The sequence below is a fragment of the Notechis scutatus genome, chromosome 2 (genome assembly GCF_049901735.1).
Source record: "Notechis scutatus isolate UNSWTSFEM ecotype Mainland chromosome 2, rNotScu1.2, whole genome shotgun sequence".
Classification (NCBI taxonomy): domain Eukaryota; kingdom Metazoa; phylum Chordata; class Lepidosauria; order Squamata; family Elapidae; genus Notechis; species Notechis scutatus.
In genome coordinates this window covers 44,471,457-44,486,730 of record NC_142010.1, presented here as the reverse complement: position 1 = coordinate 44,486,730, position 15,274 = coordinate 44,471,457, and the positions used below count along the sequence as shown (strand labels likewise).

The window sequence follows — 15,274 nt, the reverse complement described above, 5'->3', positions numbered from 1 at the left end:
TGAAATTTACACATCTCATAGATCTACACAAAAGTTGCTGAAATTGAGAAATACTTATCCAGAGAATATTTAATTTGCTAATTTGACTTATATACTGCTAAATCAGCTTGTGCTCCCAGATGTTTACAATTGTGAACAACTACGGATGCTATCAATAACCCTACAGCAGAAATAAAAATAAGGGAGGAAGAAACACTTAGCATAACAGCAACAATGTTTCTCAAAGACCTAACAGAAGACTTTAGTCTTCTGAAAATCACCAATGATGGTGATGAACTAATTTTAGGAGAGAAACTTCTTCATAGGTGATGGCCACCATAGAAAATCATCACCTGTGGGCACTATTCCACTAAACTTGAATAAAATATGTATTTGAAGTACATTCCAGAGAGGACATGAGTTGATTTTATGTGCAAAAGATATCCCTGGAATTAGGCTAGACTGAAATAATCTGGTTTTCCCCTCTAATTTTTGAGGTCCAGAAGAAATAGAAACTTATTTTGTTTAGCCTGCTGTGTGAACCCCACCACTGTTTCACAGGAACTTAGGACAATTACAGCATACTTGATAAATTATAATTAAAAAAATTCATAACTTAGCAGAATGTATTAACCCCCAAAATATAAGTGATAACAGTTTCCTGGTTGTGTTAGTGATTGCTGTATTTCCTTAACTGCTGGTGTATTTTTATTTGTTGGATTTTAGTTCTTGTTTTCTCTTCTATGGCTCTCCAGGAAAGTTAGTTGTAGACCACAGAACTACACCATCCCCCCCCCCAAATAGTTAAGCTATTACTTTAAAGAGATATTGTATCTGAAGTCTTTAGCAGAGTTGTTTGCAACTCTAATTAGTATATATATCATAAAGATCATTGAACATCCAGTTACCTTGTAGCAAGATGGGTGGCCAATAAATTAGACAGATAGACACACAGACAGACAAAATCCTTTTAGAAAGAAGGATTGATTCTGGGTGCTGAACATTATGTTCTACTCTGAGCTATGATTACCGTATTTGCCGGCGTATAAGATGACTTTTTTGCCCTAAAAAACATGCCTCCAAGTGGGGGGGTCGTCTTATACGCCGGTAAATACATTGTCACTCGGTGCAAGAGCGACGGGGGCGGAGCTCCGCAACTTGCGAAGCCCCTTCAAGCCCAGCCGAAGTCTCTCTTCCTCCTCCTCCCACCCACCCACCCACCCTCCGCCCGGCTCGGGCGCTTGCGAGGCCAATCTGGAGGTGGGGTGGGGGTGGAGCGGGAGGGTCTCTGGCGGGGCCGCCGCCCAGCCAGCCCCGAGCCGCGTAATGGCCCGGGAGTGGGGGGAGAAGGTGGTGGGGGTGGACTGTGGCGCCCCTCCTTCTGGGCAGCGGGGGGGGCGGCAATTTGCTCCTCCCGCTTCTCCCTCCCTCTTTGAAAGACCGGGAGGGCTGTGCTTGGGGCGGGGGGGGGTGTCCTCAGGAAGTTCCTGATGGGACCCCGCTGGGCAGGGCCACCCGGCTCCCGAGCTGCTTTCCAGGGTCCCCTTGGGAAGAAAAGGGTCCGGTGGGCGGTGGAAGAAGGCGAGCGCCCTCCTCCCGCCCCCTGTCCCGTCCCGTCCCTCCTCTTGTCCCCTCCTCCCCTCCCCGCTTAAGAGAGAAAGATCTGCCTCCCCTGCACCGAGCTTCCACCCGGCGCCGCGTCTCCCGGCCAGCGCGCGCTTGCGACTTGGGAACCGGCCAAGCGACTTTAAAACCGAGCGGAGGCCAGAGATAGCCGGAATTACCCTCCACACCACACACACACACACACACACACAGAGAGAGAGAGAGAGAGAGAGTTGGCAGCTGTCCATCCCCCACCCTTGGAGTCCCGATGGCACGCACGCGGGGCTGTCACAAAGAAAGGAAGAGGAATTGAGTGCCAGCCTGAGAAAGGCGAAGCTGCCTCTCTAAAGCATTTTGGTGGCTTTGTAAGTTTGGGGGAAAGGGGTTGGGGGTGTCAATCAAGAATTATATCCAGAATACCCCAAGTGTTACAACTTACCGTATTTGCCGGCGTATGAGACGACTTTTTGCCTTGAAAAGCATGCCTCCAAGTGGGGGGGTCGTCTTATACTGCGAGTATATAACAAAAACTATATTTTGAGTGGAAATGTTGGGGGCTCGTCTTATACGCCCAGTCGTCTTATACGCCGGCAAATACGGTATTTCAATGTTTGAAATGTTTGAGGGGAAAACATATTTTAAGCAGAAGCAAATTTACAGAAAACTGAGATCCACACAGCCTATGTTTTATATGTTTTTGCAAAATCATAAAGAAAAGAGCATAACTTTCCAAGTTTTATACCTGGAAGTTCATTTGATTAACAGATGGTAATATCATTAAAAATTATTTTGGGTTCATTATAACCATAACATTGGCGCTGCTGAACTTGTGTGGGAAGAATAATATATTGGAAGAATAATATATTGGAAGTATAAGCTAGCCGCAAATGGAATCAACATATCCAATGATTCTAATCTAGATTTTAGTTTCCTTAGAAGCTTTACTGAAACCATATTTCAGTCTCATCCACAGAATGGGAATAATTGTATATGAAATGAAGCTCATATTTTTTCAATGATGGGCTCACATGGAAGAAATCCAAATTTTAGGGTGCTATTTTTTCATGATTTCTTGTTGGTTACAACTGAAATCTGGAAGAATCTGTATCCAAATAACTCTCACTGATAAACAATCATGATTCAAATTGGATGAAAAGGTTTTGCCCCCAATAATTTTACTGAAGACTACATTAGACAGATAAAAGTAATAAAATTACATAATACAGAAAAACTACAAAAAACAAGATTCACACCCAATTTGAATCCTTCTTTTAATATTTAATATTTTTATCTCCATTTCTGTTTAAAGAGACCCTCCTTCATTTCTTCTTTTCAAATAAAGTCCAGTCTCAATTTTTTTAAAAAAACATCACTGCAACGACTAACTTATTATTTTAACCTTGATCAAATAAACTGATTTTGTAATATTTCTTCTTCTTTCTTCAAATTATCTCTAAATTCATTTTTTAAATGTTTGAAATAAACCTGGAAGTTGAAATACAAGAATTATCACACCACTCACATATAGAGGGTAAAAAATAACTGATAAGTCATAAAAATGAGGCATGAAACCTTGAGGAAGTATCCCAATGGGGAGTGGGAAGAGTCTTACGTTTTCTTTTAGTTTGAGGCAGAAACATGTGCTCAGAACATAAGAATCAGTTAATAGATGGAAAGTAGGAGGAAGCTGGCCGGTGGTGGGGTTCAAGTAAACCCATCACCGGTTTGCCAAAAATGTGAGTACATGCACATGTGCACACACACAGCTTCCGTGGCTTTCACATGGTGAGGCTTAATGGAGCAGCGTTTCGGGGCCTGCTCCCCTCCATCTCTGCTCTCCAGGGCGGGCAGTGGCTGCTTCTCTCTGCTTCTGCTCTTGCTGGAAGAGCAGACTGCAATTTAGCAGCTGTCAGCCGCTGCTTTGGGTCCTCTAAGTCCCATCCGGAAAGCGCTGTGGCTGATGCAATATGGCTGCTGCTTCTCTGTGCTGCAGCGCTTTCCGGATGGGACTTAGAGGACCCAAAGCGGCGGCTGACAGCTGCTAAATTGCAGTCTGCTCTCCCAGTAAGAGCAGCGGTGGAGAGAAGCAGCTGCCAACCTGGAGAACACATGGAGCATCTCCACGAGTGAAGCCTCAGAGGCAAGGAATGGAAGAAGCAGATGCAAGATCTCTGCTGCAGTGCTTTCTGGATGGATCTTTTTAAAGGTAAGAAGAACCATCCAGTCCATTCCTAAACCGCTTCAGCCCTCCTGTACCCCCCACCAGCCCTTCGGCCTAGTGCAGCAGGCCACAGGCCAAATAAATTGCTTTGGCCCATGAGGTTGTAGTTTGAGGCCAGAGTGGGGGCAGCAGCATGCAGGCGGAGGCTCGGGACAAGGCTGGAGACGGGGAAGAGTGTGTTCCCTGACCCGGCCAAGGAGAACAGCGAGTGGGCGGAGGCAAGGCTGGAACCAGGGAATGGTGTGTTTCCCGACCTGGCTGAGGAAACAGCGAGTGGGCAGTGGCATGCATTGCTTACCTTTGGTGAGTAGAGGTGGCGAGGTGCGAAGTCGAGGAAATTAGCTGGGCCAAGTGGCAAAGGCAAGATATATAGGGCGGGGTGAAGTGGGCGGGATGATGCAGGTTGGGCGGCGCCAGCCGTTGGTGCAATTAGTTCTATGAGAGCACGCTTCACATAGGCGCAGCACAGCACAGCACTGAAAGACTGGCCTTGGTGTCAGCGCTGGTGAGGTGAGCTGTTTTTTAGCTCAGCTGAGGCATGGCAATCCACTCTGCCATGTGAATAAGCTAAGCTAAAAAAACAAGGGAATTTAGCCTTATTTAGGGCGGGAAAGGGCAAGGGCGGTGGCAGGTGGGTGGGGCCAGGCAGAGGTAGTATTTGCTGGTTCTCCAAACTACTCAAAATTTCTGCTACTGGTACACCCAAACTGGTCTGAACCAGCTGAATATCATTTCTGAAGCTTGCATTTAGCAAGAACAATATGTTAATAAAGATCATGATGATAAATTGCAGAGGAAGCAGTGATGGGATTCAAATTTTTTTACTACTGGTTCTGTGAGTGTGGCTTGGTGGGTGTGGAAGGGGAAGGATACTGTAAATCTCCAGTCAGAAGGGGTATTTGCCAGTTCTCCGAACTACTCAAAATTTCCGCTACCGGTTCTCTAGAACTGGTCAGAACCTGCTGAATACCACCTCTGAGAGGAAGGATTATTCGAGTAGTTCTTAGAAAGCTACAAAGATATTATTGAGGAAGAAATCCCATTGCCAATTGTGTAAGATTAAATACAGGTAGGAATGGGACTGTACCTTTATGTGCATTTTGGATCACTCTTCTGAAAATGTTTTTCCATTGAAACCAAAGCAAATTGAAATCACAACATGCCCAACAGCATTCACATAAAGTAAATGAATCAATATAACCAAAGGGTTCAAATATTTGTACTCAACCAAGTCACTAGCATATTTCTAAATTATTCCTGTGGGAGTGAAGGTTTCAGGGAATGTGACATTTTTAAAGATGACATCACTGCTGAAATCCTGGCATCCTTTGACAGAACTATCTGAGCTGCTACCCACTATTGGAAATGCCAGAAGTCAGAGATACACAATTACTGTATATAAGCTGACCTTTTAACAAAGAACATAACAATTCAAATGCAGTGAATAAAAAATCAGCAGCATAATGCTACTGATCTGGAAAATTGACAAGGGCACAATGCAGTTTTGTACCCTTGCTACATTGATCTAGAGTTCCATTTTCTGAAGGAAAAAAAGAACTGTACTACTTCCAGTCTGTTCTACAGTGTATTAAAGTTAATAAGATTCTTTCCATTATCTGAATGGTGAAAGTGAAAGAAGATTTCAATAAAAATTTGCATCTTGAATAGGGCTGCTTTATTCTATTTCAATGACTGATAATAAAGACAAATGGTGGATTATTGCCAGTTATACAAGGAAGTTTATACACACACTGTCTGCACTGCTTCTAACAGGATTTTTTAAAAGCTAGAGATTCCACTAAGCACTTATTGTTAATATGCATCCAGTATATTTCTCTAGTTTTGACTTAATGGAAATGAAATCCACTAGATTTGAATGTGGGCATGTATGATCTGAATTGTAGACATGTATTAATATGTTCTTAATGTCAATATTATAACATGTCATACTTGGTGTTTGTTAACAGGATGTTAAAATTTTAGAAAAATAATGAATCAACCAGCCAAACTTTGACACCATTATTTTTACATTGTAACTACTTCTACAGATGGGAATTACTAAAGCAAATTTGATAGAAAAGGCAAAGGCAAATCAACAACACTCCCTTTCTCTGATAGTAATGGATTTCACTAGTATTCCTTCTCACCTATAATCAGGCGTCACCTTTTCCAACTTTTAAATATTTTCATAAAACATGCAGCTCACTTTATCAGATACACAACCTTTTAATAAAATGTGTAGTGGGGAAAGATTTCTAACACAACAGACTAACACAAACCTGACAAATTCTACCCTAAAGAACAATTGATATTTGTTCATTTAGCAATAGCACTTAGACTTATATACTGATTCATAGTGCTTTTACAGCCCTCTCTAAGTAGTTTACAGAGTCAGCATATTGCCCCCAACAATCTGGGTCCTCATTTTACTGACCTCAGAAGGATAGAATCTGAGTCAACCTTGAGCTAGTCAAAATCAAATTTCTGGCATTGAGCAGAGTTAGCCTGCAATACTGCATTCTAACTTCTGTGCCACCATAGCTCTTTACAATTGCCCTGAATACAAAGTAAATGAGAGCAGAAAATAAGAGCAAAAGGAACAGTAAAATGTTTACCTCCAAGAATGTGGTTCAAAACCAGCACACTTTTCTCTGCATTTCAAACAAGGCACTCCTCTTCCTGATGGTTGATGGGTAATTGACACCTAAAGAGAAGAATATTTTTTAAATCTATTTTTATTCACTTATACTAGGCTTAATTAGTATACATTATGACTAGTGTGCACAATATTAAAAACATGAGAAAAAGCAGCTGTAATTTGTCCAGCGAAAAGCAAGTTTAACTAAATATAATTAATCAGAGGTATACAAAGTGTTGCTATTTGGCCATACACATCCTTTAATCTTATTTCAAAATTCTCTGTAAATGATGAATTCAAGTCTCTTGTAAAGACTATATTCTCCTTCCATGAAATTTTCTAGGTCAACTGGACAACACATTTTGCTGCTTAATGTCAACTTGAGCACCATTTTATCTTTGCAGTTTTCGATTCCTTAACCATGGTAGATAGCATGTCTATACTTAAGCATAATGTGAGAACCCAAGGGGATATCATTGTTGGTGAATATGAACTATGATCTGGCAGTATGATTTATTTAAAATTCCATTTACTGTTAGCTAGAAATGGAGATTGTTGTGGATTTGCATACTCTGCTTATCCGTAAAATCACCAAATGTGATTAAAGAGAGACAAGTTCATATAGGTTTACTCTTAATAATTTCCATCACCTTTTCCAAATAGAACTTTCACTGTAAGATATTCAGTAAGCTCGTTCAAGGAAACTTTCCAATTCTTCAGGAAGAAAGTGCCTTTCTTAATAGGCCATATATATACACACAGAAGGATTTATTAAAATGCAACAAAAACACATAGAAGGATTTATTAAAATGCAGCAAAAACTAAACAGTTGCTTTGGGTAAAGAGTAGAAATATTTTAGGGTTGCTGGGTTTATATTATCTTGTATCTGAAACCCAAAACCAACAAGTTCCAGGTGCAAGAGTCATCCTATATCTTTATAGTTAAAGTACGGAATGGCTTTGAAAAAAATTCAGGCTTAGAGATGTTGTTGTACTAGTAACTGAATGAATTCCCTCCCTATCATTTACTTGTGTATATGCCCAAAAGATTATATTATATTATATTATATTATATTATATTATATTATATATATTATATATATATATATATATATATATATATATATATATATATATATATATATATATATATATATATATATATATATATATATATATATATATATATATATATATATATATAATTTGAATTGAACAATTTTTGTAGCTGTTGTTTTTTAAACTACTGATCAGAATTTCTTGAAATTCATGGAAAATACCCAGTGATCTAACCAAGAACCTAAATCTACCTTCCCTTGATTATTCCCATAAGTTGTATATGGAAATAGCAAAAACATGGGATATGCTCTAGCTTACAGTAGTATCCCATACATTTTATAAAATTGCATCTGGAAAAAAGCAGACAGCTCAAAAACTTAAATGTTAAATGTCCTATCAATGGTTATGGAATGTTTTCATTTTTAATGTTTGAAACACATGAATGAAAATCCAAAAACCACACCATGATTTATATTAGTTAGAGTTATAAAAGTAGCAATGTCTAGCCTTCGAAACCACACATAACAGATCCACAATGTAACAAGTGTAATGTTAGAAACTTGATAAATGTCAAGTATTCACATCCATACCCTGATTCCCAATCATTTAAGATGTCCTAAAAGTTAGTTTTCTAATACTGTTCTGGTTTTTTTTGATGGAACAATAGGTGATTTGTCCTATAAAGCAGCCTATAAAAGCAATTTGAGTTGAAGTTAATTTTAACATGTTGAAGAACAGAGGCTGTTTGAGTTTATTTGAAGCAAGTGTTTTGACCATTGTCTCTAAATTGGAAGGCATTCTTGCCTTTGATCATTTTCTGCAGATTAAATGTGACAGTGGAGTCAAAGAAAGGAAAAAATGTACTGGAAGAGCCAAAAGTTAAGCTGTACCAAAAGGAAACATTGTAGAGAAAAGGATAGCATGGAATGATCTCATAATCATCAGCCTTGTCATCACCTTATTCCCTAGCCCAAGGAACTTTTGCAGAGACCAAAAATCTAAAGATTGAATCTTCAGATCTGGCAAGTAACTCTGTTTGTTCAAGATCTTAACCAGAAAGGTGCCAGTTTGGTGTTTTTTCTTTCTTTCCTTTATTTTTTGCTGTATCTATTTTTTTAAAGAAAACCAGCAAAGTAAGTAATATGTATTTATGTTTCTGTAGAGATTGCCAGTATACATACCAGTCAGCATACACACCAAATACTCAACTCCCATTTGGGTATTACTAGCTCATTGTGGTGGAGACTCAAGAAATGCCCACGGTCCCAAGGGAGATTGTTTTCTACATGGCTTTTGAATCTTAATCATGTATGGTTCTAAATAGCTTGTCATAACAGCATACTCTTCAAACCTTTCACTTGGTGCTCAGAAGATGCAGCCCAGGCTTTACAATTAAATGGTTTTGCATGTAGAGCTAAGACAAGGCTTAACAGTTTGTCAAATAAGTCACAGATAGCCTGGTTCATCCATTGTGGCTGAGCATAATACAATTTATGTGCTTTTGATGTAGCAAAAAAAGAGCAAATGCAACCATCTAGTTGCAGATGCAAATTGACATTATTCAAGACAATGCCTCACAATCTGCAGAACAATTCAACTATCTTGGAAGGAGCATCATGGATACAGATGGGGGGAACAGAAGCAGATGTGAATTGCTGAACAGCCAAAGCAATTCCTATCTTCCAACAAATGCGCTCAGTATGGACCACCATAAACATAACAACCAAGATCAGATTATTTAATGCCATTGTCATACTGACCGACATCTATGCCAGTGAGACAACAATAATTATTCATAAGATTAATGTTTTCCAACAACGTTGCCTTTGGGTCTCATATCATGACTATGTCACAAATGAGAAAATTCTACTAAGACGTAATTCCCGAAGACTGTCTGAGATAGTGACAGAACAAAGAGTGTGCTTTGCTGGACATATGCTCCTCATGAGTGAGCAATGTCCAGCATAAATTTGATACCACCGAATGGTCATAAAAAAAGAGGAAGGCCAAAGAAAACCTGGTGCCAAACATTTCAGGAAAACCTAAAAACATTAATGTTAAATGGAAGGATGCAGGCTGTAGCTGTAGCTGCAGATTGAGAACTGTGGATATGCTTGTAGCCCAATGTTCTTAGCACAGGATGTAATTATAAAAATCTAGTTTGATGACATTTGGGCAGAAGAACAGAACTGGGTGGAATTCTCATTACTGTATGAACTTTAGCTGAATGCTCTGTTATTTTTAATTTCCCATCATTACACAAAAATGAAGTGTCACAGGAATATTAATATACACAAAGTTCAGTGTGTCAATCTAGTAATCATCCTGTTTCCTTCTAGGCATTTGGTCAGTAAATTCCTCATTTCAAACTAGACATTTCCTGACCACAAGAGCTTATTAAGTTGTGGAGGAGCCTCCTGGAGTCATGGGTGCACCATCATTGGAGGTTTTCACACAAAGTGAGGACAACTATTTGTCTGGTATAGGATGAGAATTCCTGACCTGGACAGGGAGTTGGACTAGAAGACTTCTAAGGTCCCTTCCAACATTATGATTCTATGTTCTTCTGCTTACAATGAAGAATCCTAAACATTTGTAATAATTGATAAAGATCAAACCTATTTTGCTTTCAGATTACTATTCTTTCTTCATTATAGTTCATTCTACTGATATATTCTTTTATACATGGATGTTCTGAAACAATTGTACAATGTAAGTAAAGTAGACACTACTACTTTTCAGAAAATATTCCTTTGCTGTATCTTTTAACAGCAGAGACATCATCCTGCCAACAAAGGTCTATATATAGTCAAAGCTATGGTTTTCTCAGTAGTAATGTATAGCTGGGAAAGTTGGACCATAAGGAAGACTGAGCACCAAAGAATTCATGCTTTAGAATTATGGTTTTGGAGAAGATTCTTAAAGAGTCCCTTGGATTGAAAGGAGATCCAATTAGTCAATCCTAAAGAAAGTCAACCCTGACTGATCTTTGGAAGGACAGATATTGAAGCTGAAGCTAAAATACTTTGGTCATCAAATGAGAAGAAAGGACTCATTATAAAAGACCCTGATATTTGCAATGATTGAAGGCAAAAGAAAAGGGGATGGATGAGGTGGTTTGATAGTGTCATCAACACAGTAGGTTTGAGCAGGCTCTGGGAGATAGTGGAAGACAGGGCCTGGCTGTGGTCCATGGGGTTGTGAAGAATCAGACATGTCTTGACAACTGAACAACAACAAAATTTTACTTTTCACATAATACAAGACTCACAATAATAGACAAAAACATGTTCTTCCTTAGTATCTTGAATATGAATTTCAGAAAATATTTTTTCACAGATGATAAATATTATCTTAATTGAATGCTTGCACACCATATAAAGCAGAGAGGATGGTTTAAAGTTGGCAAAGATTGCAAAATCTGGATTTAAACCAACCCCTGCTGTCAATACTATCTGCCAAATATTCTCTTTGCAAACAAGGCTTTGTCTACATTTAGAGTGTTTTATAAAAACCTGCTGTGCAGAAATACAGATCTCTAAATTGTGTTCCGAAGTCTCATAATTGTTGGCAAACTTTAAGGAAATGAGAGAGTAACTGAAAAGATAAATTTGACCCAGGGAAAACACAATTCAAAAGACAAAGAAGAAATGGAGATTCTTATCCTTTGAGTTTTGCCAGTTCTGCCAACATAAAAGTACTCATTGAAGTCTAACTGAATGAAATATCAAGTTCAGTTTTACATACAAACTAAAAACGAAAAATCCTGCAGAAATATATCATCCCTTAGATAAATTTAGATATCTGGTATCTGGAGAATGAGAAGAAGGCAAACAAATTGGAACATGTATTTTCCTTATTTTACAAATCAATATTTCATATGCTATTTCTGACACTACAGTAGTGACCAGATACACAAATACAGGCCAGCCCTAGCTAAAACTACAGGCTATGTTGAGTGTTCACATTATAACCTAGAAAAGAACTTAAAGGAACTAGCCGTAGCTCAGTGGTACACCTCAATGGTATGCAAAGAACGTGAAATCTGAACATTCAGATATAGGTTAAGAATCTTGGTCAGAATTTGGATTCCTAGAGCTGAAATCAATGACAATACTTAGCTAGAGGGACATTGGTGTGGCAGAGACAGCTGGTACTGTCTCATAAGAGTGAACAGTTAAATATTCTGGAATTTTGCTGGTTAAGAGCAAACCTGAGCCACATTACTGGGATGCCAATCAATTGTTCAGCTAACCATGCTAGCAGCATAGCATGGTAGGAGAAATGGAGTCAGCAGTGATAGTGAGATGTGGAGGCATTGGAATATGAGGTTTGGTTTTGGTGGTACGTTGATAAATTATTATTAAACATTTACCAGCACACCACTGGTGTAGAGAGGCCACCACTATAGGAAGCTGTACTGCTAGAATGCAGCTTCCCCTTAGCAAATAGATACTCCTTTCAGTCACTGTTGTTTCTAATCATACCAGTTTTGCTGGCTTTCTAATCTGTCTAGAAATTAAAAGTACAATCGGCACCCAGACAAAATGCTTTTGACATAAGTGTTCATTTATCTGTAGCTCAGAAGTACAAAACAAACAAACAAAAAGATTTTGGTGGGGAATAAGATGATGAGTAAGTTGGGACATTATAAAAATGTCAAATTAGGCATGATGCAAAGCAAATGGAAAAGGAAAAAAAAATCCTTCTTCATTATATTTGAACCCAGAGTCACCCAATGAAACTGAATGGTGAGAGAATCAGAACAAAAAGGGAAGGCATTTTTGCACAACACATGTGGAATGTGCTGTTAGTGGTTCCAACTTGGCTGGCTTTTAAAAATGTACCAGACAAAGTCCTGGAGGAGGGAAATTAATGAAGGATGAGGCTATCAGTGGCTATTAGCCAAGATGGCTGTATATTTCTGGGATGGAATACAAGCAAAAAACAACTATGGCCTTCATGTAGTACTTATGTACATAAACACAGTTCATTGTAAATGTATCTCATTGGCCACTGGCATTTGTTTCTTATTTTTAATTTATTTAATTGTACATCAGAAGTTCAATATAGAAGAAACATCCTCAATTTACTTTCCAATTGTTTGAGGATTGCAACTTCCAGAATTTTATGCCATTCTGGCCAGGAATTCTTGGAACTGTCATTTCAATATATTTGGATAACATCAGACAGATAAGACTGTCAATTTAAATAGTTCATTTGCAAATAAAAAAAATACAAGAGAAGGGAAGAAAAGCTGATTTAAATATTGCTTTCAAAACAATCGTAGAATGAATAAGATCAAATTTCTTGTGTATGTGGGGTTTTTTTGTAAGTATTTTGATTCTAGACTACGAACAAATATATTGGTTTGTGCGGCTAAATTGACATGCAGCTGTTAGGACTTCCATTCCTTAGAACTTAATTGCTACCATAACAAATTGGACTCATTAATGTCAAAAGCAATGTAATAGTAGAGGGTTTTGCAGAATAAAGGGTTTTTTCCAGGAATTTTTTTAAAGAGTTACAGAGAGGCCTGAACTCTATCATCTCCCAACTGCTGAACACATTAGCAGAAACCAACAAAGACCCCCCACAGACAAAGTTACTCCACCCCTGTGGTAGTTTGAATGAATCAAAACACTCTTCCTAACATGAAACAATTGACGTGAAACAGATTCAGAATGTGTTGTTATTATAATCATGATTTTCTAGAATCTCTAAACCCAGTTGGGAGTTTCTTTTGATGAACGGCTTGCCATATTCAAACGCTAATCCTCTCGACTGAAAGGATTCCCAAGGTACGTATCTGAGGCAGATGAATTTGTTCCAATGTTCACCATTACGCAGACCAAATCCATCAAAATCCTGCTGACAGAATAAGGCAACTCAGGCATAAAATACAAGGGCAATAAAAGGAAAGGGCAATCATTCATACAAATGTTTGTGCTGTAGCTTTTCACAGCACAAGGAAAGCCTCGGAAACATGTTTTTTTCCCCCCTTTGGCAACTGGACCATGGACATTTGTTTCAAGAGAATACTAAATAAAATTCCATTTTATTTTTATGTGTAGCACTATTTGAAACTTGAATATACCTACATCTCTTTTTCTAGCTACACCAAAAGTAATAATAGATGCAATGCCCAATCAAGGTGCTGTTGATTCCACATTTTGGGTGCTCTCTATTGAACCTTAAATGGATTAAATTAAAGAAAGATAAATTAAGAATTGGGGGAGCGATGGCACAGGGGTTATAGACGCTGAGCTTGATAGCCTAGGTTCGAGACCCATGCAACAGGATGAGCTCCTGTTCCTTGCCCCAGCTCCTGACCACATAGCAGTTCGAAGGTATGCAAATAAAAGTAGATTAATAGGTACCACTTATTTATTTATTTATTTATTTGATTTGTCAATTGCTTACAAGATAATAGGTATAAGTATATACATAGTTATGAATACATGGGTACATATAAGAAAAATAAAAGAAACAATAGGACAGGGACGGTAGGTACGTTGGTGTGCTTATGCACGCCCCCTACAGACCTCTTAGGAAAGGGGTGAGGTCAATAGTAGACAGTCTAAGGTTAAAGTTTTTTGGGTGAGGGAAGAAACTACAGAGTCAGGTAGAGTATTCCAGGCATTGACCACTGTTTTGCTGAAGTCGTATTTCCTGCAATCAAGTTTGGTGCGGTTAACCTTGAATTTGTATCTATTGTGTGGTCTTGTGTTGTTATGGTTGAAGCTGAAGTATTCATTGACAGGTAGCAGATTGCAATGTATGATTTTATATACCATACTTAGATCAGACCGAAGACGGCGTAATTCAAGGTTTTCTAGGTCTAGAATTTCAAGTCTGGTGGCATAAGGTATTCTACAACGAGTAGTGGAGTGGAGAACTCTTGTGAAATATTTCTGGACTTTCTCAACTGTGCTAATATCAGATACGTAATGTGGGTTCCAGACTGATGAGCTGTATTTGAGTATTGGTCTAGCAAATGTTTTGTATGCTCTAGTTAGTAGTGTGATATTACCAGAGAAAAAGCTATGTAGGATTAGGTTAACAACTCTTAATGCCTTTTTGGCTATGTAGTTACAGTGGGCTCTAGCACTTAGATCATTAGAGATGAGTATTCCAAGGACCTTTACAGAGCTTGGATCATCAACAAGATCTTGACTATTCAGCTTGTATTTTATTTTCTGATTTTTTTTTTTTGCCAATATGTAAGACAGAGCATTTATTTGTTGAGATTTGAAGTTGCCATTTGTTTGACCATTCTGATACATAGTCAAGAACTTTTTGAAGGGTAGCAGTATTGTCTGTGGTATTGAACAGTTTTACATCATCAGCGAAAAGAACACAGTTGCTCTTAATATGATCACAGAGGTCATTTATGTAGAGTATGAAGAGAGTTGGTCCTAGAACACTGCCTTGGGGGACACCACTATTGACAGATACAGAATTTGATAGGACACTCCCAATTTTGACCATTTGTTGTCTGTTTGACAGGAATGCTTCTATCCAGTTATGCAGTTGTCCAGAGATACCATAAGATTTTAGTTTTAGGAGTAGTTTGTCGTGTACCACTGAATCAAAGGCTTTACAGAAGTCTATGTAGATTGTGTCTATTGCTTTGCCCTGATCGAGTTGTGTAGTCCATATGTTTTTGCAGTGTAAGAGTTGCAGATTACAGGATAGTTTTTTCCTGAAACCAAATTGTTTCTTGGAGAGTAGGTTGTTTGTCTCTAAGTGGAGGATAATGGATTGGTTAA

At 38.5% G+C, this 15,274-nt stretch overlaps 1 protein-coding gene across 2 annotated transcripts in view; it reads right to left on the bottom strand.

Moving 5' to 3' along the window:
• LMCD1 (LIM and cysteine rich domains 1) overlaps window positions 1-15,274 on the bottom strand; it is a 73,105-nt gene that overhangs the window by 33,700 nt on the left and 24,131 nt on the right. For both annotated transcript variants that reach the window (XR_015747491.1, XM_026678812.2), the window contains exon 2: window positions 6,421-6,509. Coding sequence is in view for 1 of the 2 variants with exons in the window: in XM_026678812.2 (XP_026534597.1) it covers window positions 6,421-6,509 (89 nt within the window). In the remaining variant the exon portion in view is untranslated. The remainder of the gene's footprint in view (window positions 1-6,420; window positions 6,510-15,274) is intronic.